Source organism: Trematomus bernacchii, unplaced genomic scaffold (assembly GCF_902827165.1).
Source record: "Trematomus bernacchii unplaced genomic scaffold, fTreBer1.1, whole genome shotgun sequence".
NCBI classification, from domain to species: Eukaryota; Metazoa; Chordata; class Actinopteri; order Perciformes; family Nototheniidae; genus Trematomus; species Trematomus bernacchii.
In genome coordinates this window covers 27,832,125-27,855,876 of record NW_022987720.1, presented here as the reverse complement: position 1 = coordinate 27,855,876, position 23,752 = coordinate 27,832,125, and the positions used below count along the sequence as shown (strand labels likewise).

At 42.3% G+C, this 23,752-nt stretch overlaps 2 protein-coding genes and 1 pseudogene across 2 annotated transcripts; all 3 read right to left on the bottom strand.

The window, feature by feature from the left end:
• Window positions 1-1,525: 1,525 nt before the first annotated feature.
• Window positions 1,526-4,665, bottom strand: LOC117493592 (annotated as a pseudogene).
• Window positions 4,666-13,654: 8,989 nt separating this feature from the next.
• Window positions 13,655-16,719, bottom strand: LOC117492176 (tubulin alpha chain-like). Its single transcript, XM_034142296.1, has 4 exons — window positions 16,635-16,719; window positions 15,490-15,712; window positions 15,075-15,223; window positions 13,655-14,971 (listed from the first exon to the last, which is right to left on the bottom strand). Exons 1-4 carry the CDS (start codon window positions 16,635-16,637, stop codon window positions 13,994-13,996), a joined length of 1,353 nt encoding a protein of 450 aa, XP_033998187.1. The 5' UTR covers window positions 16,638-16,719; the 3' UTR covers window positions 13,655-13,993.
• A 1,706-nt stretch (window positions 16,720-18,425) lies between these two features.
• LOC117492175 (actin, cytoplasmic 1-like) lies at window positions 18,426-23,416 on the bottom strand. Its single transcript, XM_034142295.1, has 6 exons — window positions 23,328-23,416; window positions 23,109-23,238; window positions 20,245-20,484; window positions 19,386-19,824; window positions 19,093-19,274; window positions 18,426-18,984 (listed from the first exon to the last, which is right to left on the bottom strand). Exons 2-6 carry the CDS (start codon window positions 23,229-23,231, stop codon window positions 18,841-18,843), a joined length of 1,128 nt encoding a protein of 375 aa, XP_033998186.1. The 5' UTR covers window positions 23,232-23,238; window positions 23,328-23,416; the 3' UTR covers window positions 18,426-18,840.
• Between the last annotated feature and the right edge of the window lie 336 nt (window positions 23,417-23,752).

The window sequence follows — 23,752 nt, the reverse complement described above, 5'->3', positions numbered from 1 at the left end:
GTCAGTTGATTTTTGCCGGCCGTCTTTCCTGCAACGGCAGTTTTTCTGTATTTCCTTTATTCTGTAATATGACTTGATCGCTTTAAACTGCGCACACTGAGCTCTGATTGGTCAGCAGGCGGTGCTTTCACTGACTTGATCTCCTGGAACGGCTAACCTGCTCCGGAGCAGGTTAGCCGTTCAGCATAAGTTACCATGGAGATCTAGCCCGGTAAGAAGAGAACCAGCGTCGTAGGACCGGAAACCCAGAGTTTACCCTGAAGTTAGCTCGCTAAGCGAAAATCCGGCTTCGTAGCACAGGCCTCAGCTGCTGTGGACTCTCTCTGTTCATAAATCTACATTTGTTCATTGTAAAGTGAAACCTGAACTTACCTGTTTGTGCAAAAAGATATTACTTAAAAAACAAACTGAAAACTATTCCTTGCACCACTAAACACTCCTGGTTTAATCCTGAGGTATTTGTGTTATGTAAGGCATTGCACCCACCTGCTTTGTGGAGAAATTAAATCTTAAATGTTGAGTGCTTATCAAGGAGGTGGAGTTTGTTAACCAAGGGATGTGTTGTGTTACACACTGACTGTAGAGTACACCACTGGGAATATATTTCAGTTATGTTAACAAAGAGTAGTGCCCGTTGAGCGTACAGTAGATGTCTTAATCATTACATTTGAACAGGAGTATTTTCTCCATAAAATCCTATGTTTTCAACTTTCTTTCCACAGAGAACATGCCTGCGATCATAGTTGAATGTGTGTTCGGAGAGGAAAAACATTACATGTTACTTGTTAGACGCTTTTATCCTAAGCGACTTACATACTCAATACTGTGGACAATCCCCACAGGAGCAATTTGGGGTGAAGTGTCTTGCCCAGGGACACAACGACATGCTGACTGCAGTGGGGTTTGAACCTGTGCTCCCCTGATCCGAACACCAACGCACTAGACCACTGCGCCACACATTTCCCAAATACATTTTGTCAATTTTCTCATCACTGGGTTTTATAGCTTGTTAACAATCTCATGATCTCAGGAGAGTATCTTCACAAATGATAATAAAATATGAGAGGTTAGGACACAAAGTCTTCTGTGCATCAATAAGTGACGGATCTGAGCTCAGTGGGGTCTGCGTTTAATTTATCATTTCAAAGCTGATCAAGGTAACACTGCAGTAAAGAGGTCAGCATAAAGCCTGAAGGAGATACTGATCAAAGCAAGCAGATAAATAGCTATTTTAGTTTAAACATGTGCACTAAAAGCACGAGCCACAAACTTTAAGAGTATTTATCTCGGCTGTCTGTATTTTATTTATTGTCTAGTTGAGGTTTAACTCAGTAATTGTAATTATTTTGACTCGGATCTCACAAGCCATAACATTTGAAAATTCGATTGAATGGTCCTTTTTTAAAACATTTTTCTCATCATCATTGAAAAATATATTGAAATGATCATGTGTTATTTTCTGTACCAGATAGGGAAGTCACATTCACCTTGATATAAAGTCATTTAATGGAAGAGGCAGATGTCTTGTCGGAACACAAGTGCACTTTATTGAAATGGTTTAGTCAGTGTACAGGTTGCCTCCCCCGGCCTGGCATCCCATCATCAATGCCTGTCAGAACAATGCAGTTAACCAACATTTGGAATGACTCAAAAGAAAATAGAAAGATTAACATTTGTTTTAAGTCACCAGATGCAACAGCTGAACCCTGTTTTTTTTTGTTTTTTTTAAACATTACGGTGTCCTTCATCGTTAAGAGTTTAAAATCTTGAGTCACGCGCCAAAATAACTGAAGCCAAGCTAAAGAGATGGTCGTCCAGGCTCTGGAGGGTCAGAGTCTTCACCACAGATGTTTCAGTGGCTTAGTACTCCTCCCCTTCTTCTCCTTCGTCCCCCACGCTGTCGGTGCCCACCTCCTCATAATCCTTCTCCAGGGCGGCCATATCCTCTCTGGCCTCAGAGAACTCTCCCTCCTCCATCCCCTCTCCAACGTACCAGTGGACGAAGGCCCTCTTGGCGTACATCAGGTCGAACTTGTGGTCCAGGCGAGCCCAGGCCTCTGCGATGGCGGTGGTGTTGCTCAGCATGCACACGGCCCTCTGCACCTTGGCCAGGTCTCCTCCAGGAACCGCGGTGGGGGGCTGGTAGTTGATGCCCACCTTGAAGCCAGTGGGACACCAGTCCACAAACTGGATGGAGCGCTTGGTTTTGATGGTGGCGATGGCAGAGTTGACATCTTTGGGCACCACATCACCACGGTACAGGAGGCAGCAGGCCATGTACTTGCCGTGGCGGGGGGTCGCATTTCACCAACTGGTTGGCCGGCTCGAAACAGGCGTTGGTGATGTCAGCGACCGACAGCTGCTCGTGGTAGGCCTTCTCTGCAGAGATAACTGGGGCGTAGGTGGCCAGAGGGAAGTGGATACGAGGGTAGGGCACCAAGTTGGTCTGGAACTCAGTCAGATCCACATTCAAGGCACCATCGAAGCGCAGGGAGGCGGTGATGGAGGAGACGACCTGTCCAATCAGCCTGTTGAGGTTGGTGTAGGTGGGGCGCTCGATGTCCAGGTTCCTGCGGCAGATGTCGTAGATGGCCTCATTGTCCACCATAAAGGCACAGTCGGAGTGCTCCAGGGTGGTGTGGGTGGTCAGGATGGAGTTGTAGGGCTCCACCACAGCGGTGGACACCTGGGGGGCGGGGTAAACCGCAAACTCAAGCTTGGACTTCTTGCCGTAGTCAACAGAGAGACGCTCCATCAGCAGGGAGGTGAAGCCAGAGCCGGTTCCTCCTCCAAAGGAGTGGAAGATCAGGAAACCCTGGAGCCCTGTGCACTGGTCAGCCTGGAAATAAGGGATAATGGTTTTAAATGTTTTGCCATCAATCGAAATATATATTTATTTTAAAGGCTTCACTTGCAACATGTAAATGAGATGAAGAGCTCACCAGTTTGCGAGTCCTGTCAAGAACCAGGTCGATGATCTCCTTGCCGATGGTGTAGTGACCGCGGGCGTAGTTGTTGGCTGCGTCCTCCTTTCCGGTGATCAGCTGCTCGGGGTGGAAGAGCTGGCGGTAGGTTCCTGTACGGACTTCATCTGAGGAACAACACGGGTACAGTCATGGGTATTGAACCAGAATAATCCAGAATATTTTAGATACACGTCTATTCTACTGTAGATATTATATTTGCTGTTTATTGATTTTATTTGATTATTTATATATTTTAATGCCTGAACACACTGCTGCGGCAACAAAATAATTTCCCAATTTGGGTTCAATAAGCATCTATTTATCCGTCTGTCCTACCCGTCTTCTTCAAAAATATTATTACACGTTTAAATAAAAATATGTGTATCCTTACCGATGACAGTGGGCTCCAGGTCCACAAAGACGGCTCTGGGGACGTGTTTGCCGGCTCCAGTCACGCTGAAGAAGGTGTTGAAGGAGTCGTCTCCTCCTCCGATGGTCTTGTTACTCGGCATCTGACCGTCAGGCTGGATGCCGTGCTCCAGGCAGTAGAGCTCCCAGCAGGCATTGCCCATCTGGACTCCGGCCTGGCCGACATGCATAGAGATACACTCACGCTGTGGAGGAGAGACAAACAGTTATTTTATTAAAGAGCAATTACATTTTTGAATTTGAACAGATACATTCCATGTCAGTTTATACAGTGCAATCACTGACCTCCTTATACAAGTACTACAACGTATGTTAATACAAACCGTTTCCATGTGTCAATTTGACAAATAAAACACAACTGGATTCAACTCTAAAATTGTGATTTGTCGCAATTAAATTAACCAATTACCAACACTATCTACACACTATTAGATATACAGTCACAGGGATACATTAAAAAAGGTTGGGAGGGAGGGGTACATTACAATATGGCCGATTTATTGGACAATATTTCCCTAAAAATCATTCCCTTTTAAATTGTGTTTTGGGCGCTGACAGGTTATAAACCCTAACCCTAGTAACTTTGTGCGGAGTCACGTGTTCCTGTCCGGCCTCCCAAAACGAGCAACATCTCTCCTCCCTACTGCAAAGCCCTGCCTTTCTGTAACGTTGCTGGACAGACTCGTTATCTGATGGAGTCTTCTAGCTCGCCGGCTTACAGTAATGTCTTCCAAACCCACAAAAATGGGAAAACAGTTTTTCGCATACCGTTTTATACTGTATGCTTTCATTCCTATTAAACTGAAAAAATAATTGCCCAGATGTCGATTCAGTATCTTTGACTGTAGTTTAAAGTGCATGTGGATAGTTATGTAAATTGTAATCCCTGTAATGCTAATGTATGATGTCCTTTTGTTGTTCTGTTTATGTTTTTAATGTTTCATGTGGAACCTACTTGAGCAGGTCTCCCTTGAAAAAGAGGTCAATGATCTCAATGGGATACAACCTGGATAAATAAAGGTTTGAAATGAAATGAAATGAAAGCGATGGAAGTTACGTTTTAACCGCCAATTTCAACCGTTATGATTTGAACTGCGCCAACTGTTTGGACTAAAGCCACCTCAATTTAGGCACATAAACGGGATTTTAACGGCAAAAAATCAAATTACCGGTAGTTTTATTATTTATATAATTGTTTTGTTCGTCAGTACTCACCATTTTTGTAGGATTTTTCCCCTGCTTTTTTCAGACACTGAAGAATCGGTTGTTGAAGGTTGTAGTGAAAGGAGGAAAGGAGCTGCCTATATTTATAATTTTCTGAGGGGGGCGGAGACACAGCGGCGGTTTACATTTCTTTCTGGCGCCAGTGGCGCGAGCAAACGCTGGGCAGAGGTGCATTCAGGCATGGCTCGAAATATTCCGATCCTACACGTTAGCTGTGTCATCTAAAATAACTGTTTTTAATTTTCGTTCTATTGAACGTCCAGAAACGTTTGAATTAAGATCAGCAATTATTGTTTCATCGTCTAAAAAAGTGTATTATATATTCACCCCATGCAAACCTTTTAGGCTTCTATTTATGTCGGCCCTGAATTGGAAAAGGCATGAAAATATCACACACACAGAGTTGAATTATTTTTTTTCTAATCTCAACAACACACAAGCTGCACATATCCCCATAATTTATACAATATCAAAAGCTAAAACTACTACTACAAGTTTGTTTTCATTGTATTTTTAACCTGAAAGTTACTAGAATACACACAAACAGTCTTATTTGTGATCTCTTAAGTTCGGAAGGCGAATGTAGGGGAAGCACTTGAAGGCAGCATTACTCAAATAAGGAAGCAGGCTCTCTCTCTCTCTTTCTCTCATTCAATTCAATAGCTTTATTCTAATAATAACAATAATAATAATAATTCATTACATTTATTAGAGCGCTCTCCCAAATGCTCAAAGCACTTCACATTATATATTACACTTTATTAATACATACATAAAAACAAACTGCTACATTTTTAACATAAGCAAGAACATTTAATTTTTATTTTTACAAGGAACACACATTCATTCAATTCATATAATACATTAATACAAAACTAAAATGTAAAAAAGATGTGAGACCTGAGGCCTGTACTATGAAGCTGGATTTTCGCTTAGCCGGCTAACTTCAGGGAAATCTCGGGCTTTCCGGTCCTACGACGCTGGTTCTCTTTTTAGCAGGCTAGATTTCCATGGTAACTTATGCTGAGCGGCAAACCTGCTCCGGAGCAGGTTAGGTGGCAGGCTAAGAGATCAACTCAGTGAAAGCGATGCCTGCTGACCAATCAGAGCTCCGTGTGCGGAGTTTAAAGCGATCAATTCATATTACAGGATAGAGGAAATACAGAAAAACTGCCGTTGCAGGAAAGACGGCCGGCCAAAATCAACTGACTGTGTGAACGTGAAAATTAATAGAATATCCCCTCCCATCTTCAGAGCAATCTGACTATTATCATATTAGCGTTAAGAAAGCTTACTTAAATATCTGCCACGACATAAGTAACCGGATCAGAGTAACATTAAGTACAGTCCGCGGCACTGTGAGTGCAGACGTCGATGTGTCCCATTATCATTCATATCATATCACATCATAATGTATCATATATTTCCTTATTTGAGTCAGCTTCTTGAGCCGTATCTGGCCGTGCAACACTCACAGTGTCACATACTGTATGCAGAAGTATTATTTTAAGCAACACATTAAGTTGACGAAACACTCGAGTCAAATTCTCCTAATTAAAGTCAGATCCACTCGTGTCTTGGACGGGGCAGTGATTTCATAAACCTGTTAATGTACGCATTCAAACACTTTTTCTTTTACCAGCTGTATTCACCTTGCAGGTGCAGCTATGTGGCTTTTATCCTGGATAAAGTGTTTAAGTCATGGATGTTTAAAGTTTAACTTCTTCATATTTGACTAATATTAAAGTTCACTTTTCATTCAGGAAGTATGACGCTGCGCTGTCAGTACGCTTGTCCGTGTTTGAGATTGGTCGAATGCTCCAAATACCACCCCTTTCATGTGAACGCGCACCTAACTAGATAGGACACGGCTGGCTTGAGCGATCCACTTGATAACCAGCGTCGTAGTACAGTTTAGCCAGAGCGCTTATGTTTTGGATTGGGCCAACCGGCTAACTCAAACATATCCAGGTTAGGTTGAACCAGCTTCGTAGTACAGGCCTCTGGTGTAGCAGGTCAGTCCGATTCCCTCATACTGTGGCAGGCAGAGATAAACAAATGCAGCTTTCTTTGAGTAATATCTTTAGTTTTTCATTTTCTTTTTTAAATATTTGAGGATGCTTAGGTTTTGGGAAGAATTATTTCTGTACAGGTTCAAATGTTTGGCATTGTGTGAGGAAGTGCTGCTCTGTTTCCACAGCAGTTCCTTCACACTGTTGGCATGATGATCGCTCCTCTTCTGACAGCCATGTTTTTTTGTACCTGCCTGTTTCTATGGCCAGGTTGTGAGCATTCAGTCAGTACATTGTCAAAATGTTTCTGTGTTTAAACTCTGTTGAAGTCTTTCTTTTGTCGGGCTTAACAGGATTAAATCATCTGCATAAAGCAGGAATTTGATCCCTGTTTTGTGAAGTGTGAGACCAGAGGCCTGTACTACGAAGCCGGTTCAACATAACCTGGATATGTTTGAGTTACCCGGTTTACCTGATCCAAAACAAACACGCTCTCGCTAAACGGTCCTACAACGCTGGTTATCAACTCGTTAACTCAAAAGGGGCGGGGTTAGCAACATTTGACCAATCACAAACATGGAGAAGCATACTGACAGCGCAGCGTCATACTTCCTGAATGAAAAGTAAACTATAATATTAGACAAATATGAAGAAGTTAAACTTTAAACATCCATGACTTAAACACTTTATCCAGGATAAAAGCCACATAGTTGCACCTGCAAGTATACAGAACAGCTGGTAAAAAAAAAAAGTGTTTGAATGCGTACCAGTGGTGGTTCTAGACCAATTTGACTGGGGGGGGCCAGGCTGGGGCCAGTTATGGCGCATTTCCATTGCAGCGCGTAGCTCGCTTTAAGCGTGCCGTGTCGTGCCGTCCCCTTTTTTGGTTGTGCTTCCACTAGGCCTCGTTCCGGCGCGGCACGGCGCGGGGGCCACTTTTTCCCCTCTTTTCTGGCCCTAGAAAATTGTGGTTCTATCGGGGCCAACAAACAGGGCTGAGTCGGGCTGAGTATGCTAAACTAGAGAGAGGAGCGCTGGCAAGAGGGCTAGAACTACAACAAGATGGACATATTTGACCGTGATTTAATTGTAATACACGTTTCAAAATGATGCCGAAGTAACAACATACTGATACCGGTTAGTAAAAACCATGAATTAATGCTTTGTCAAGTCTGCAGACAGACGGCAGGCGAAAAACCTTTTAAAATTCGTGTTTTTCTAGATGGAGATTGGCTAAGCTAACGCAGTATATGCCCCGACCGTCCACACTCACAACAACGGCCTATACAGACATAAATAAAGCAGCAACTGTATTCACCATGACACAGGCAGTCTGTGGTGTGTACTTGTTTAACTTTTGTCGAGTTTCTGAACATATATAAGGAGCTGTGAGCTCTGAGTGCTAACGGCTAACGGCTGTGTTGTGTTTCTGGATTTCTCATTGAAGATGACGTCACGGCTCCGCCTACACTGCGTTACTATAGTAACTACCCCAGTTCCTAAACTGTAATGGAAGCGCAGCATGAAGTGAGTCGGCCCTGTTAAGGCCCAACGCGGCCAAGCCGTACCGAGCCGTACCGAGTGTGGCCGAGGCCGACCGTGTAGTGGAAATGCGCCATTACTTTCTGAGGGGGCCACAATAAATGCAGGACGAAAAAGACAAAGACAGTATGAAGTAATTGCGCATAAGAAAACAATGCAATACAGTTATTGCTATTTGTTTCATTACACATTATTATATCAGCCTGTCCTCCTACAAAAAACGACCATATAGGTCGATTATTCAGGAGCTTATTACGACCTAGAGTCACGTTTTAAAGTGTAGCACCTCTAGTGGTCGTGTAAGAAACAAAATGCTCCCGTTGATTGCAAACGCTCCGGAGATTCTTTTATTCACAAATAACCCTCTCTGGAAAATCCTAAATTGTGCAATAGTTTGGCCATTAAAATGCTTTTTGATTAGATTTCTAGCGAGAAGTGTATAGTGTACTTTTATAATCTACATCCAGTGGATGTGTAGGATCTATAGTTTGATAGATATTACGAAGATGATTTGAGGTCTCGCCAGGAGAACGTGTACTACGTCTTTACGCAGCTTCCATGTAAAGTTAGCGTCAACCCTCACGGGGTGAAAACAGTATTTCCAGTCTCGAAGTTTTCATAATAAAACCGGATGTATTCCCCTCACTGTCAAATGATTACACAGTGATATCTGCATTACTCATCCACTAAAAAACATCAGTTTATCCTTGTTAATTGCACAATATTGATTGGTTTAAATTGTGTACAATGCTTTTGTGTTTTTAACCTTCGATTCGGAGAAACAAATAGTTTTTTCTGAGTTTAGACACTACAGAGTTTCCGAAGACACTACACTACCCAGAATCCCCAGCTATCGTTTGGGACTACAACATCCGCCTTGCTTTACAAACCCCGTGATTAGTCCTCAAGCTCTATGATTGGATGTTGGAGTGGCAGTGCGACAAAGTTACGCCGAGCGTCAAACAGCTCTTTGAAATGGAATGGAACCACGACAGACTATCCAAAACTGGACTTGGACGGGTCCAGTCCAGCCCCCCCCCCCCCCCCAGAACTACACATGCTGGCTATTGTGTGTTTCGCAACATGTTCTATGGCACGTCTCTACTGGGAATTGTAGTTTTAAAAGACATTTTCGTATTTCCCACAATTAGAAGTTGCCAGTATCAAACTGTTTACACCCCTGGAGGTTTAGGGGATACGAAACACATTGGTGTTATCAAATTTAAAACATATAATTAATAAATGGGTGAAAATTGCTTGTGTCCATAATGGGCAGCATTAATATACCCACATGACAGCTAAGGTCAGAAGAGCTTTATTTAACAGCTGGTCTTATGTCTGTGACCCCTCCTGTTGTTAATTGATAAGCCTGAAACATGCACTTGTCAAGGTTCAGAGGCACATTTTGCAAATATGGCAGTAGCCATCGATCATCTTAAGATAAGATAAGATAAGATAAGATATACTTTATTGATCCCAAGTTGGGAAATGTTTTTGTTACAGCAGCATGTACTACTTTATTCTACTCCACTACAATTCAGAGGTTAACCTGGTATTTTTACTCCACTACATTTATTTTTGTTACTTTGCAGATTCTGATTAATGATGTGAAATATAAACAACCCTTAAATCAGACTTTAGTTACATCTGAGTCAAATTCAGGGAAGATGATTGTCAAGTGCCAAAATAAACTATGCAATATATTAGACGTTAAGTACTTTGTCAGACTTAATATTTATCTGTTGATACCCCCAACGTTTTTTTCTTATTCAAAAGAAGACCTTAACTTAAAGTATTCTTTAATGTTTAAATAAAGCCTTATTAGTTTGTCTGTTTTGCACATCCTCCTGTTAATATCTTTGGACGTCCTGCACTCAACTGTTTTATTGTAGAGATCACTACAGTATCTTCTTGATATTTTCTATTCTATATTGACCTTCTACTTTCCCCCTATTTTGTATGTAGGCTACTCTTAATATTTAAATGTTTTCATCAATAACATTCAACAACAAAATTCAATAACGTGCTTTAACCACTAGGCGGCGCGGGTTAAAAAAACAGTGGTCTAGTTAATAAAACGTAAAAATATCAGCTATTGAAATTGTGATTCCATAGATGTGTCTCCCATCACCCAAAACCCCTGACTATTCTCTCAACTAACTCAGTATCTTACATTCTTTCATTCAAAGAAAATCAGTAATATCTTGAAAAACTACAAGTCCTTTTCTATCAGCTGTGCACCGTTATGGTGTAAATATAACCTCCAATTGGATCAAATATAAAAGTCAGACGAATTAGTGTTGATACTGCAAGGAGACATATTGTGTGAAAAGAAATTGAAGATGTTGTTTAATTGTTGATATATTTATGATCCACGTCACGTATTCAGTTTCGGCGGCATTTCTTCCAGTTTGTCCAGAAGTCTTCTAATCAGGGCTCTATAAATAAAGAACTACGGCAGATGTGTAATATTTAATGCAGCCGAACCGTGTATTACAATGCCGTTATGTGATGACTTCCAAAGAGAAAAGCCAGCACACTCGGAATAAAGTATTATTTAATTTTTTTAAATGTTTTCCGATTTCATATCGCATAAACACCAAATCCCAACGTGCATTGCGGCTAAAACATCCAGGATTATGGGTAGTTCGATGTTTTAGCCTATCAAAACCTCTGAAAAAAGAAATGTGTCTCTCAGAATCGAAAGGGAAAAACCTATGGGAAAAACACAAAAGCATTGTACACAATTTAAACCAATTAATGTCGCGTAATTAACAAGGATAAACTGATGTTTTTCAGTGGATGAGTACTGCAGATATCACTGTTAAATAATTTGATCTTTGGTTTTATTATGAAAACTTCGAGACCGGAAATACTGTTTTCAACCCGTGAGGGTTGGCTAACTTTACATGGAAGCTGCCGCTTATACACGTTCTCCTGGCGAAACCTCAAATCATTGTGTACAATATACACTTCTCGCTAGAAATCTAATCAAAAAGCATTTTAATAGCCAAACTATCCTACAATTTAGGATTTTCCAGAGAGGGTTATTTGTGAATAAACGACCCTCTGTAACGTTTGCAGTCAACGGGAGCACTAGAGGTCGAAGACTTTAAAACGTGATTATAGGTCGTAATAAGGGCTTGAACAATCGACCTATTTGGTCGTATGAGTTGGAGGACTTGTTGTATTATATGCTTACCTTTGACCTTTGTGTGCTGTTTGGGTTTGTGGGACCCGTTTTCAGTGTTTACTAAAATAAATTGTATGCAATTTAATTATTTTAACCTGCTTTATTTGGGGGTGGACGTCACATCCTCTAGGGGGGTCTGGGGGCCTGCACCCCCGGGAAGATTTTTTTTTAAATGTTGAAGTTAAATGCATCAATCTGGTGCACTTTGAGCACAACATGAATTGATGGATACAGCTCTCAACACTCATATGAAATGGAGCTGTATACTTTTCAATAATCTAAACATCTTTAGAATATGATCACAACCAATAACAAATCATTTAAACTTGTTTATTTTTATCTTATGTTACCTATAGTTAGCAATATTTCTTTTTATTTATGCATATTTGACTAATCACTCCCCTTTTAAACTTTTTTTTTTTTTTTTTACTGTCCTATAGTACACATTGGAATGATTTCTTACTTATTTTTTACAACTATATTAAATAGAGAAAGGTGTGCTCTCTCTAGCTCTCTCTCTCTCTCTCTCTCTCTCTCTCTCTCTCTCTCTCTGTCTCGCTCGCAGAGGCTGTGTGCTCCTCCATGGCGATGGCTCTGAAGATGGGAGGTGATATTCTATAAATGTTCACGTTCACACAGTCAGTTGATTTTTGCCGGCCGTCTTTCCTGCAACGGCAGTTTTTCTGTATTTCCTTTATTCTGTAATATGACTTGATCGCTTTAAACTGCGCACACTGAGCTCTGATTGGTCAGCAGGCGGTGCTTTCACTGACTTGATCTCCTGGAACGGCTAACCTGCTCCGGAGCAGGTTAGCCGTTCAGCATAAGTTACCATGGAGATCTAGCCCGGTAAGAAGAGAACCAGCGTCGTAGGACCGGAAACCCAGAGTTTACCCTGAAGTTAGCTCGCTAAGCGAAAATCCGGCTTCGTAGCACAGGCCTCAGGTGCTGTGGACTCTCTCTGTTCATAAATCTACATTTGTTCATTGTAAAGTGAAACCTGAACTTACCTGTTTGTGCAAAAAGATATTACTTAAAAAACAAACTGAAAACTATTCCTAGCACCACTAAACACTCCTGGTTTAATCCTGAGGTATTTGTGTTATGTAAGGCATTGCACCCACCTGCTTTGTGGAGGAATTAAAGCTTAAATGTTGAGTGCTTATCAAGGAGGTGCAGTTTGTTAACCAAGGGATGTGTTGTGTTACACACTGACTGTAGAGTACACCACTGGGAATATATTTCAGTTATGTTAACAAAGAGTAGTGCCCGTTGAGCGTACAGTAGATGTCTTAATCATTACATTTGAACAGGAGTATTTTCTCCATAAAATCCTATGTTTTCAACTTTCTTTCCTCAGAGAACACGCCTGCGATCATAGTTGAATGTGTGTTCGGAGAGGAAAAACATTACATGTTACTTGTTAGACGCTTTTATCCTAAGCGACTTACATACTCAATACTGTGGACAATCCCCACAGGAGCAATTTGGGGTGAAGTGTCTTACCCAGGGACACAACGACATGCTGACTGCAGTGGGGTTTGAACCTGTGCTCCCCTGATCCGAACACCAACGCACTAAACCACTGCGCCACACATTTCCCAAATACATTTTGTCAATTTTCTCATCACTGGGTTTTATAGCTTGTTAACAATCTCATGATCTCAGGAGAGTATCTTCACAAATGATAATAAAATATGAGAGGTTAGGACACAAAGTCTTCTGTGCATCAATAAGTGACGGATCTGAGCTCAGTGGGGTCTGCGTTTAATTTATCATTTCAAAGCTGATCAAGGTAACACTGCAGTAAAGAGGTCAGCATAAAGCCTGAAGGAGATACTGATCAAAGCAAGCAGATAAATAGCTATTTTAGTTTAAACATGTGCACTAAAAGCACGAGCCACAAACTTTAAGAGTATTTATCTCGGCTGTCTGTATTTTATTTATAGTCAAATTATATTTCATGAAATTAGTAATGGCAAAGCGAATAGCAAGTACATTTGCATTGTGTCATATAGGAACATTTAATTTTAGGCATGAGTATGCACTAACTTCCTTAAAGCAGATGTGTGTCTGTTTAGTTGAGGTTTAACTCAGTAATTGTAATTATTTTGACTCGGATCTCACAAGCCATAACATTTGAAAATTCGATTGAATGGTCCTTTTTTTAAAACATTTTTCTCATCATCATTGAAAAATATATTGAAATGATCATGTGTTATTTTCTGTACCAGATAGGGAAGTCACATTCACCTTGATATAAAGTCATTTAATGGAAGAGGCAGATGTCATGTCGGAACACAAGTGCACTTTATTGAAATGGTTTAGTCAGTGTACAGGTTGCCTCCCCCGGCCTGGCATCCCATCATCAATGCCTGTCAGAACAATGCAGTTAACCAACATTTGGAATGACTCAAAAGAAAATAGAAAGATTAACATTTGTTTTAAGTCACCAGATGCAACAGCTGAACCCTTTTTTTTTTTGTTTTTTTTTAAACATTACGGTGTCCTTCATCGTTAAGAGTTTAAAATCTTGAGTCACGCGCCAAAATAACTGAAGCCAAGCTAAAGAGATGGTCGTCCAGGCTCTGGAGGGTCAGAGTCTTCACCACAGATGTTTCAGTGGCTTAGTACTCCTCCCCTTCTTCTCCTTCGTCCCCCACGCTGTCGGTGCCCACCTCCTCATAATCCTTCTCCAGGGCGGCCATATCCTCTCTGGCCTCAGAGAACTCTCCCTCCTCCATCCCCTCTCCAACGTACCAGTGGACGAAGGCCCTCTTGGCATACATCAGGTCGAACTTGTGGTCCAGGCGAGCCCAGGCCTCTGCGATGGCGGTGGTGTTGCTCAGCATGCACACGGCCCTCTGCACCTTGGCCAGGTCTCCTCCAGGAACCGCGGTGGGGGGCTGGTAGTTGATGCCCACCTTGAAGCCAGTGGGACACCAGTCCACAAACTGGATGGTGCGCTTGGTTTTGATGGTGGCGATGGCAGAGTTGACATCTTTGGGCACCACATCACCACGGTACAGGAGGCAGCAGGCCATGTACTTGCCGTGGCGGGGGTCGCATTTCACCATCTGGTTGGCCGGCTCGAAACAGGCGTTGGTGATGTCAGCGACCGACAGCTGCTCGTGGTAGGCCTTCTCTGCAGAGATAACTGGGGCGTAGGTGGCCAGAGGGAAGTGGATACGAGGGTAGGGCACCAAGTTGGTCTGGAACTCAGTCAGATCCACATTCAAGGCACCATCGAAGCGCAGGGAGGCGGTGATGGAGGAGACGATCTGTCCAATCAGCCTGTTGAGGTTGGTGTAGGTGGGGCGCTCGATGTCCAGATTCCTGCGGCAGATGTCGTAGATGGCCTCATTGTCCACCATAAAGGCACAGTCGGAGTGCTCCAGGGTGGTGTGGGTGGTCAGGATGGAGTTGTAGGGCTCCACCACAGCGGTGGACACCTGGGGGGCGGGGTAAACCGCAAACTCAAGCTTGGACTTCTTGCCGTAGTCAACAGAGAGACGCTCCATCAGCAGGGAGGTGAAGCCAGAGCCGGTTCCTCCTCCAAAGGAGTGGAAGATCAGGAAACCCTGGAGCCCTGTGCACTGGTCAGCCTGGAAATAAGGGATAATGGTTTTAAATGTTTTGCCATCAATCGAAATATATTTTTATTTTAAAGGCTTCACTTGCAACATGTAAATGAGATGAAGAGCTCACCAGTTTGCGAGTCCTGTCAAGAACCAGGTCGATGATCTCCTTGCCGACGGTGTAGTGACCGCGGGCGTAGTTGTTGGCTGCGTCCTCCTTACCGGTGATCAGCTGCTCGGGGTGGAAGAGCTGGCGGTAGGTTCCTGTACGGACTTCATCTGAGGAACAACACGGGTACAGTCATGGGTATTGAACCAGAATAATCCAGAATATTTTAGATACACGTCTATTCTACTGTAGATATTATATTTGCTGTTTATTGATTTTATTTTATTATTTATATATTTTAATGCCTGAACACACTGCTGCGGCAAAAAAATAATTTCCCAATTTGGGTTCAATAAGCATCTATTTATCCGTCTGTCCTACCAGTCTTCTTCAAAAATATTATTTCACGTTTAAATAAAAATATGTGTATCCTTACCGATGACAGTGGGCTCCAGGTCCACAAAGACAGCTCTGGGGACGTGTTTGCCGGCTCCAGTCTCGCTGAAGAAGGTGTTGAAGGAGTCGTCTCCTCCTCCGATGGTCTTGTCACTCGGCATCTGACCGTCAGGCTGGATGCCGTGCTCCAGGCAGTAGAGCTCCCAGCAGGCATTGCCCATCTGGACTCCGGCCTGGCCGACATGCATAGATATACACTCACGCTGTGGAGGAGACAAATGGTTATTATTATTATTATATCAAAGAGAGTCTTTTGTTCAGATAACATTTATGCTGTATGAAAATGACCTAATAATTCATATTGAGAATTTGAACTGAAACATTCCATGTCAGTTTATACAGTAAAATCACTGACCCAGAATATCCTTACAATAGTACTACAGCCTAACTTAATACAAACAGTTTCCATGTGTCAATTTGACAAATAAAACAGCATGGTTCATCATTACATTTGATTTATTGCATTTATATGAACAAATTAAGAAAAAGAGTGGATTAAAAAAGGTTGGGACGAAGTGGGACAGTTACAAAATGGCCGATTCAATGGACAATAGTGTCCTCAAAATCCAGTCCCTTTTATATGGTGCTTTGGGCGGGGACATGTTATAATCTCTATCCGGAGGTGGTTACTTTGTGCTGAGTCACGTGTACCTGCTTCACTCTGTCGTCTACCCAGTGCCCCTCCCAAACCGAGCAACAGGGAGGAGAGATGGAGGAGAGGAGACTCTCCTCCCTGCTGGAAAGCCCTACCTTTGTGTAACGTTCACGGACAGGTCGTGATAGCGTCTTCTAGCTCGCCGGTTTACAGTAATGCGCAGCCTCATGTCTTCCAAACCCACAAAGACGGGAACACAGTTTTCCGCAAACCGTTTTATAATCTATGCTTTTATTCCTAATAAACTGCAGTTTTAGCAAATATTTCTATACAGCCGTTAGATTTTGAATTTCAAACTGTTCCAACGGTTTGGCCTAGAACCACCTCACTGTACGCGCATACGCGCGATTTATACGAAAAACAATCAAATTCCCGTTAATTTGAAATAAATCGACGATGCATTTTATACAAAAACGTCGATATTTGTATAATACAAGCTGGACTACGCTCTCATTTTCTTCATTACTCACCATTTTTGTAGGTTTTTTCCCCTGCTCCTCTCCGACACTAAAGAATCGGTTGTAGAGGCAGTATTGAGGGAGAAGAGGAGCCGCCTTTACTTATACCCTTCTCAGGGGGCGGAGCCACAGCGGCGGTTTTTTCTTTCCTGCGCGAGCCGGCGGGAGCGAACATGGAGCGAACGTTGGGTAGTGCTGCATTCAAGTACGACTTGAAATATTCCGACATCCGAAAGAAAAGTTTTTCATTATTGTTCTATTGAAAATCCAGAAACTTTTGAATTAAGATCAATTGTCAATGTTTCATGGAGAATGTCTAAAAAAGTGTATTGTATATTTACACAATGCAAACGTTCTAGGCTTCTGTATATATCACCCTGAATTGGAAAAGGAATGGAAATATAACACGAGTTGACATTTATTTCTAATATTAACAACACACCAGCTGAACATTTGCCATTTGCTACTTAATATTTATAATATCAAAAGCTACTACAAGTTTGTTTTCATTGTATTTTTAACCTGAGAATACACAAAAGATGTCTTATTTGTGATCTGGAGGGCGAATGCAGTTGAAGCGCCTGAAGGCAGCATGACTCAAATAAGGAAGCAGTTTCTCTCTCTCTCTCTCTCTCTCTCTCTCTCTCTCTCTCTCTCCACACATCTATTCATTTTAATTCATGACTGAGTAACGAGAACCCTGAACTTATGTTTGTGCAAAAAGCTATTAATTAAAACAAACTGAAACCTATTCCTAGCACCACTAAACACTCCTGGTTTAATCCTGAGGTAATTATGTTATACAAGGCATTGCTCATGCTGTGTGGAGGAATTAAAGCTTACATGTTTAGTGCTTATCAAGGAGGTGAAAGGAGTTTATGCAGTTTGTTAACCAAGGGATGTGTTGTGTTGCACAATGACCACTGGGAATATATTTCAGTTAATTATTTCAGGACAAAAAGATTATAACTTGACACCGAGTTCCTTTGAATCTCCATTTACAGTAACATGACTTTTACAGATCATTAAAGGGCTTCTCATATTTTAATATTGTAATTGTAGTGTATTTTTATTTATTTGTATTATATGTATATGTGTGTTGTAATAAGTGTTCTTTGAGTCACAAACCTGTGTGACTTCTATTATTAGGGGAAAGGCGAGAGTATTGTTTCTATTTGTAAATTGTTTTGTTTGTGAAGCACTTTGAGTTACCTTTGTGTATGTACATTTCTATATAAACTTTGATTTCATCAATAAAAAGTAGTGCCCGTTGAGCGTACAGTTGATGTCTTAATCACTCAATTTGAACAGGAGTATTTTCTCCATAAAATCCAATGTTTTCTACTTTCTTACCTCGGATGAGAGCCATTTCTAAACAGAGGCCATACAATGTTAAAACCGAGCTCTATTGTTATCCAGTATTGGATAACACTTTAAGGGACATTTTGGTTAAAGTCCAAAATCCTTCACTGCCAACAGGATTTTAAGAAGCCCTGAGGGGAGACACTAAGCTGCTGAAGTCAGCAGTCTACTGAATGTTGTTTTGTGGAATAAATCCAAATGACTGTCTGTAATGGCATCTAAATATTACACATGTATAGAGTCATCATCTTTGTATTGTGACTCACTGTGGTTCATTAATGTATTAACTCAATAAGCAGCTACCAATGGAATAAAATCAAAATGGTTATACCTAAAAAGGTGATCTGACCACTTTGAGTTTAACACATACTTCTATATAACAGTTGGAAGTCACATTCACATTGAAATAAAATCATTTAAATGGAAGACAAGAGTCAGACGTCATGTCGGAACACATGTGCACTTTATTGGGATTGTTTAGTCAGTGTACAGGTTGGACCCACTGGTCTGGCACCCCATGTTACCCCATCACTGCGAGACCCCTTTGCCCCACCACCCCGGGGAATGAAACCTCCATCAGGGGGAAGAGGTCATGACTGGGTTTTGCATAACAAAAACAAAAGAAATTAAACAGGACCAAGATATTTTTAAGGCTGAAAGTACAAAAACCTCTCCTTCATCGTTCCAGTTTAAAATCCTGAGTAAAGCGCCAAAATAACTGAAGCCATGCCAATGAGTTGGTCGTCTAGGCTCTGCGCCTGAGTGTGTATGAGAAATGTGTGTGTGGTTGTTTTGCACAGAGCTGAAGTTGTTGGGCGTCTGGTTGGGGAGGGGGAAGGAGGAACAGTCTATTTTTTTAGAAGCATTTGCGGTGGACGATGGAGGGGCCGGACTCATCATACTCCTGCTTGCTGATCCACATCTGCTGGAAGGTGGACAGAGAGGCCAGGATGGAGCCTCCGATCCAGACAGAGTATTTACGCTCTGGTGGGGCAATGATCTGCAGAGAGACAAGGGGAAGATGCATTAGACGCCATTTCTTTTTGCATTCATCTGACTCAAACAGAGCAGTACGTTACTCTGCTGGCTGGGCAGAGGCTCAGCTCACCTTGATCTTCATGGTGGATGGGGCCAGGGCGGTGATCTCCTTCTGCATCCTGTCAGCGATGCCGGGGTACATGGTGGTACCTCCGGACAGCACGGTGTTGGCGTACAGATCCTTACGGATATCGACGTCACACTTCATGATGCCGTTGTAGGTGGTCTCGTGGATTCCGCAAGACTCCATACCTGTGGGCAGAATCAAAACAATGGTTAGCAAGTGTAGCTGCAGGATAACTAGAAGGGGTTTTTCTTTATTTTTAGGGATGTAGTGCAGGTTATGTGAAGTTGGTAACTCACCGAGGAAGGATGGCTGGAAGATAGCCTCTGGGCAACGGAACCTCTCGTTTCCGATGGTGATGACCTGACCGTCGGGAAGCTCGTAGCTCTTCTCCAGGGAGGAGGAGGAGGCAGCGGTGCCCATCTCCTGCTCGAAGTCCAGGGCAACGTAGCACAGCTTCTCCTTGATGTCACGCACGATTTCCCTCTCAGCTGTGGTGGTGAATGAGTAGCCACGCTCTGTCAGGATCTTCATGAGGTAGTCTGTGAGGTCGCGGCCAGCCAAATCCAGACGGAGGATGGCGTGGGGCAGGGCGTAACCCTCATAGATGGGCACTGTGTGGGTCACACCATCACCGGAATCCATGACGATACCAGTGGTACGACCAGAGGCGTACAGGGACAGCACAGCCTGGATGGCAACGTACATGGCGGGGGTGTTGAAGGTCTCGAACATGATCTGTAAAATGAAGAGAACATGTTAATAATCAATCACAATAAAAAAGGTACTTAACTTCTGTGGCCACTGCACTCACTACATGCATTATTGTGTGAGGCTAAGATTAAAGTTAGTAGAGAAACAAAGTGCAGAAAGTCATCATTCCTTCACACTTGTGCATGTCAGATGTCTATTAAAGTAGTGCTGATTTAATAACTCAGCTACACAAGTGCAGATAAAGGCACACAGTCAAGAGAGACCTGTTGATGATAGATCATCTTATAGGAGAGAAGTCCTGGAGGAGAGGGGGAGGAAGGAGCAGGTGAGAATGGAATGGAGAGGGAAACCCAGGAAGAAATGAGGCTACTAGTTAAATACCTAATGATACTGGATAAGCTAAGTATGCTACATTCTGTATGTGCTAAAGTTAAGGGTGTGTACCTGGGTCATCTTCTCCCTGTTGGCTTTGGGGTTCAGGGGGGCCTCTGTGAGCAGGACGGGGTGCTCCTCGGGGGCAACTCTCAGCTCGTTGTAGAAGGTGTGATGCCAGATCTTCTCCATGTCATCCCAGTTGGTCACAATACCGTGCTCAATGGGGTACTTCAGAGTCAGGATACCCCTCTTGCTCTGGGCTTCATCACCAACGTAGCTGTCCTTCTGGCCCATACCGACCATCACACCCTGGAATCAAGAGATCAGAGATGGTTAGATTATATATTCTGCTGGTTTCTTCAAAATTACCTACCCCACCTTTAAAGTATACATAAATTCGCTCACATTATAAATGATGGTTGGGTTGCATTTTTCTGAATCTTTTAACAATGTTAATGTGTGAAATTGAGCTGTGATGAACCAAGATGTCGTAATGATTCGTGGCTCACTCACAACGCGCAGGACTTGAGTGATTTTTGCTGTTGGGTTTGAGTCCAGCATGAACTTTTTAGTTATTTTCATGTCGATGGACACTGAATTATATTTTTAAATAGAGGATTCATAATATTGTTTGCGGAGACCAAAATGAATGACCAAGCAGCATTTTAATGTCTAAATATCCCTACACATGCAGCAATTACATTTCTGCTGCTATCTTTGCAAAACGAGTAAACTGTCACATCTTATCTGGATAAGTGCAGAATACTGTTTTGATAAGGGATACATGCGTGTAGTCTTTAATATGAAACATGATCGCTGGTAGATAGCCACAGAACAGAAGTCGTATCACAATGTAACCTGGGCAGATCCCAGCTCCACAGCTGAAGACTTCTCCACGCTGCTTTCAAACTGTGAGTAAACTACGTGTGCGTGGGAAGATTTATTTTAACATTTTAAAAGTAAAATGCTTCAATCTGGTGCACTTTGAGCACCCAACTACTAGAGACTGATCTAGGGGGTACAACTCTAAACACCCATATGAAAAAGATCGGTTTGCATTTTATTAATCAAATAAGTATGTGAACATTTCCAATAACCTACGATAGCCAATAACAAATAAATGTAGGCCAACTTATTTTATTTTTGTGGTTCATTTATATCTTATTTGACCTATTAACATTTATTTATGCATATTTTTAAGTCCCTCCAGTTTTAAACAATATTTTTGGTTTACTGTCCTATAGTATACATTGGAATGATTTCAAACCTGTTTTTATTTATCCTAATAATTATTAAGGTGTGCCTTGGAAATATTTGTTTACATAAATTGTGATCAAAACAAGACCCACTGAGATAACTTAAGACTAAAGTGAACTATCTAAACCAGGGGTACTCAAACTTTTTTATTAAAGGTCCAGTTGTGAACTTTATACAAGGTCACTGGTCCGGATCAATGCCAGTAAAGTCCCCCACCCCCCGAGCGGAGAAACGAAACTGAAATTAAGAAGCAGTTTCTTGGCGCTCTATGCATGGGGCCCCCTTGAGGGGGTTTCCCGACATGTCGTTGCAGTAAATTAAAGGGCGTTTCATGTTGTCGTTGCTGTGGACCTTCTTAATCTACCTTCTTTGGGGGCCCCCTTCTGGTCCAAGCACTTGCCTGCCGGTAAACGGCGCCCCTGTATACACCCATTCAATACATACATACAGTGGCTTGAACTAGTGGGAGAAATGGCACTGTTTGTCTGTAGTCAATGCCTTGAACCTCGGCAAAAAAGGCATTAGAAAGTCAAGGTAAACTTGCGGTCTGCTATGCGTGTCACGCTCGCGCACACAAGTAAATATATATGCACGTTCATTCTCACAACGCGTCAGACACAAGACGCGCGTACACGATGTACATTAATTTATCAGAATCAGATTTTTTTTTTTTTTTTTGTAATATACCAAGGTCCGGATCCGGACCGAAGCCTGTGTCCCATTATAAAAAAAAAAATAAATATATATATATATATATATATTTTTTTTTAATTTATAATGGGACACAGGCTTCGGTCCGGATCCGGACCTTGGTCCGGAGTTTGAGAAGCCCTGATCTATCTATCTATCTATCTCTCTCTCTCTCACTTTGACTGTGAGCTGCGGGCGCCTGATAAGCCAACATCCCCCACTTTCATCACGCCCATCGTACAGGGCAATTTTTTTTTTAAATTATATTTGTATTTAATCTTGTGGAAGTGCAGATCCCCTGTCCTCCACCAGGGGGTGCTGCAGCACCCTCAGCACCCCTACTTCCTACCGCCCTGCTTGTAGGCTGTCTGAAGGTGTACACGGGTCTCAGATGGACTTGGTGGTATCACATTAAGAACGATATTCAGTAATAAGTCTGGCAAAAATAACTGGCTTAAATGATTTATTCAAGCGTGCAATGTTTTGAACGGACATCCCCAGTCCCCTCATTGTCATTTTGTAGTCCTCGCTGTACGCGTCCGGATATCGGCATCGCAACCACAACCTCACACATTGGTACTGAATGTGCATCAAAGTGTTCCTATCCAGCCAGATATACCAAAAGATGAATGTAAACGACAGAAGAAGCGATCGAAATGTGTATTTCCTGGTTATTCGACAATGGCTACTCAAAGTACACGCCCTGGGCCCTGACACATTCCTACCGTTATAGAATATCACGAGTTCCCCGCGCCACCAGTTAAACGGTAACACAGGCACATGAATACATGCGATGTATTGCTTTGCATGTCTGTTTACTTCTATATTTGTACTTATTTAGGTCTTTACGGCAACACATGAATTTCCTCTATAGGGACTGATAAAGGATCATCGTGTGTACTGATTGACTGGCTGGTTATAAATATCATATGCAAATGCTTATCAAGTCTACATTTTCTCTATTCTTTTGGAGCTCAATGCCTCACCTGATGCCTGGGGCGACCGACGATGGAGGGGAAGACAGCACGAGGAGCGTCGTCTCCGGCGAATCCGGCTTTGCACATACCGGATCCGTTGTCGACAACCAGTGCGGCGATTTCATCTTCCATGGCTGAACTGTTGAGGAAAAAATAGACAACGGTTAAGTATCAATTTCAATATGGCACTACTATTAAAAACAAAAAAGCTGCGTTTGTAGTTTGTACCTTAGACACGGGCCGTTTCTCAATGTCGTCGACTAAACCTGCTGCAGAGCCACTCTCTCAAGTATACTACGTCATAGAGTGGCGCCGAAGGACTCTTTAAGGCCAAATCCCAAACCACGCCCTTCACCCTACCCCTACACACTCCCCCTCCGTGACGGATTGACACTCGCAGCTCAACGAGGCTCCTCCTGTCAGATGGAGGGAGTAAATACAGCGGCAAGCTTTGGGACAAACTCCCCTCTCTCCGGCAGAAACAGGAAATGCCGTAAATGTATGTAACAACGGTTTCAAATCAGCATCTCTTAGACAACAAATTAAAATTAATAACTCAAATAAAACTCCAAACATCTTTAATTGTGTTACTTTTTTGTAAAGCTCTTTTAGTTTTAAACCTCATTTTTATAAGCTTCTTAGTTTTTGCAACA

Coding starts and splice junctions, on each gene's coding strand:
- LOC117492176 (XM_034142296.1), bottom strand. Junction 15,224..15,489: donor CCTGGAGCCCACTGTCATCG/GTAAGGATACAC, acceptor GTTGTTCCTCAG/ATGAAGTCCGTACAGGAACC. Junction 14,972..15,074: donor TTGACAGGACTCGCAAACTG/GTGAGCTCTTCA, acceptor CCTTATTTCCAG/GCTGACCAGTGCACAGGGCT.
- LOC117492175 (XM_034142295.1), bottom strand. CDS start 23,231: ATGGAAGATGAAATCGCCGCACTGGTTGTCGACAACGGATCCGGTATG. Junction 19,275..19,385: donor CTTCCAGCCATCCTTCCTCG/GTGAGTTACCAA, acceptor TTCTGCCCACAG/GTATGGAGTCTTGCGGAATC. Junction 18,985..19,092: donor CATCCACCATGAAGATCAAG/GTGAGCTGAGCC, acceptor GTCTCTCTGCAG/ATCATTGCCCCACCAGAGCG.